The sequence below is a fragment of the Chiloscyllium plagiosum genome, unplaced genomic scaffold (assembly GCF_004010195.1).
Source record: "Chiloscyllium plagiosum isolate BGI_BamShark_2017 unplaced genomic scaffold, ASM401019v2 scaf_75925, whole genome shotgun sequence".
In the NCBI taxonomy this organism is placed as follows: Eukaryota; Metazoa; Chordata; class Chondrichthyes; order Orectolobiformes; family Hemiscylliidae; genus Chiloscyllium; species Chiloscyllium plagiosum.
In genome coordinates this window covers 590-3,467 of record NW_025191055.1, presented here as the reverse complement: position 1 = coordinate 3,467, position 2,878 = coordinate 590, and the positions used below count along the sequence as shown (strand labels likewise).

At 56.6% G+C, this 2,878-nt stretch overlaps 1 protein-coding gene across 1 annotated transcript; it reads left to right on the top strand.

Moving 5' to 3' along the window:
* Positions 1–146: 146 nt before the first annotated feature.
* On the top strand, positions 147–2,472 carry LOC122545684 (glyceraldehyde-3-phosphate dehydrogenase 2-like; the record flags this gene model as incomplete). The annotated part of the gene is made up of 3 exons (XM_043684632.1): positions 147–283; positions 2,079–2,169; positions 2,331–2,472. Coding segments are annotated over exons 1-3 (334 nt in total), but the record flags the coding sequence as incomplete, so codon positions are not given.
* Positions 2,473–2,878: the final 406 nt, after the last annotated feature.

Sequence of the window (2,878 nt, the reverse complement as noted above, 5' to 3'; positions counted from 1 at the left end):
AGGCAGCTCACCCCCACCTTCCCAAGGGGGGCAACTAGGGACGGGGTGGGAAATACTGGGCCCAGCCAGTGACATGCCCATCGTTTACTGGGGGATGGGGGAGGTTTGGTACAGTGAGTGAGTGACCGGTTTCTCAGTCAGGTCTCAGTTGTGGTTGTGATGTTTTCCCTTTCTAGGCGTACATGTTCAAATATGATTCCACCCATGGCCGTTACCATGGAGAGGTCTCTGTTGCTGATGACAAGCTCGTGGTGGATGGGACCCCCATCGCTGTCTTCCAGCAGTAAGTAAGCGGGGACAGAGGGAGGCGCTGTATTCATTCTGCCCCTTGCGCAGTGCTGTTCTCCAATAGACAATGGACGCAGGAGTAGGCCATTCTGCCCTTCGAGCCTGCACCGCCATTCACTATAATCATGGCTGATCATTCCTAATCAGTATCATGGAGGTTTCTCATCCCTGGAGCTGGGTCTGTGTGTCCTCTGTGTGTGTGTGTGTGTCACATTCCCATCTTCCCGATTAATGTGGGATCCACAACCTGGACCCAGTCCCCAGGTTCAGTGTCACCCCCTCCCCCCGCTCCTGTACCCCGCGCCCCTTGGGGAGGAAACCCAGGGCACTGCGGGTTTCCCTCAACGCTCGCTCACCCTGCCCTGTCACCTTCAGCCATCTGTGCACATAAACCCCCCCACCCTTGCCCCGCATTAGAATCGGAAGGCCCTGTTTTAGATTAACTCCTGATCTCCCAACCACAGCGCCTGGCTGTCTGTGTTAAACAGCGTCTGTCTCACCCCACCCCCCCCCCTCCCGACTTGTCGATGGCCTTCCTTAGTTCCACACTGTCCCCCCTCATGCTTGACGATTCTCCCTCAAACTCTGAAACTGTCCCATGCACAGCAAGATCCCGGGAGAAGCTCAGCCCCCTGGGGACCTCTATTCCCCCAGCCTGAGAAATATCCATTCACCGTTAGCCAACGCTCCCTGGGACTCAGACAGCTTTGTGCCCCGTTCCCCTCAGGTCTGTCATGTGGGACAGTATCCGACACTTCCTGGAAGTCTGTGCAGGATCCTAACTCCCTGCAGTGTACACCATGGCCATTTGGCCCATCAAGTCTTTACTAACCCTCTGAAGGATGCCCAATCCCTGTAACCCTGTATCTCCCACGGCCAACCCACCCTAACCTGCACATCCCTGGGACACTATGGGACAATTTCCCACGGCCAACCCACCCTAACCTGCACATCCCTGGGCACTATGGGACAATTTCCCATGGCCAATCCACCCTAACCTGCACATCCCTGGGCACTATGGGACAATTTCCCATGGCCAATCCACCCTAACCTGCACATTTTTTGGACTGTGGGATGAAACCGGAGCACCCGGAGGAAACCCACGCAGACACGGGGAGAATGTGCAAACTCCACACGGACAGTCGCCCGAGGGTGGGATCGAACCCGGGTCCCTGGTGCAGGGAGGCAGCAGTGCTAACCCCTGAGGCATCCTTCAATAACGTCTGGATGCAGGCCAGCCTGGTGCTACTCATTTTGAAACACAAGCAGGTGTTGCTGGAAAAGCTCAGTGGGTCTGGCAGCATCCGTGGAGAGAACCCAGGAGTTAATGTTTTGGGTCAAGTGACCCTTGCTCAGGAACCCCTCAGGATGCTGCCAGACCTGCTGAGCTTTTCCAGCGTTGTCACTGTGTTTCTGATTTACAGCGTCTGCAGTGTTTAGCTGTTAACGTTTTGATCCTTCGAGTGATAACCACAGTGCTGGAGGAACAGGGTTATGGTGAAGCATCCATCTTTGGAGTGTGGGAGGAAACCGGAGTGTTGTGTGTTTGAGACCTTTCCCTTCCCTCCCAGGTCAATCTGCCCAATCCCCTCCCTGTTCCTGGTGTTTCTGTTCTGACGGTTCCCCCTCTGTTTACCTGCATCCAGTTAATTGTTTGCCCAAAGTTGTCCAAACAGGTTTGGCGGTTCCGGCTGTCTCTCGGAGCCGGCTGCTGGGGTGGGAGGGAGGGGGAATACTTCCCGGGATTTGTTCCGTACCGTTGCTGATCCCAGCACCTTGTTTTCCTGCAGCATGAAGCCAGCGGAGATTCCCTGGGGTGAGCACGGAGCGCTCTACATTGTGGAATCGACAGGAGTGTTCCTGACTGTGGACAAGGCCTCGGTGAGTGAGGGGGGTGGGGGACAGCAGGGGGGGAATGAGGCCTGGTGGGGAATGGCCTCACTCTGTTCCCATTTGGCCCCCGTGCCTGCCTACTGCCCCTCATGGGGGGGAGGGGAGGATGCTGTACGTTGCTGTAATTGTTTCTGTGTTTCTCCCCCCAGGCCCACCTGCAGGGGGGTGCCAAGCGCGTTGTGGTGACAGCACCATCCCCTGATGCCCCCATGTTTGTGATGGGAGTCAATGAGGGCAAGTATGATGCTTCCAGCATGAACATTGTCAGGTCAGTGCCCGCCTGGGGTTGGGGTAATGTGGGCGGGGGGGGGGGGGGAGTGGGAACTGGTCGTGTGGGGGGGGATGGGAGCTGGGTGGGTGTGGGCTGGGGGTGCTATGGGCCCAGTGACAAGGCAGTGGGTTGTTCCCACCCCCCGGTTGGTGTACGGTGGGGAGGAGGAGCTCCGTGTGACTGCTATTGACCAACCTTTCACCAGAATCCAGCGTCCAACAGGACGGCCTGGCAGCACCAAGATGGTTCCTGTATTGCAACATTAATGTGGTTCTCCCTCTCTCTCTCTCTCCCTTTATCCCTCCTGTCTGTGTGTGTGTGTCTCTCTCTCTCTCTCTCTCTCTGTGTGTCTCTGTCCCTCTCTCTCTCTTTTTCCCTCTCTCTCTCACTGTGTCCCTCTCTCACTGTCCCTCTCTCTCTGTCCCT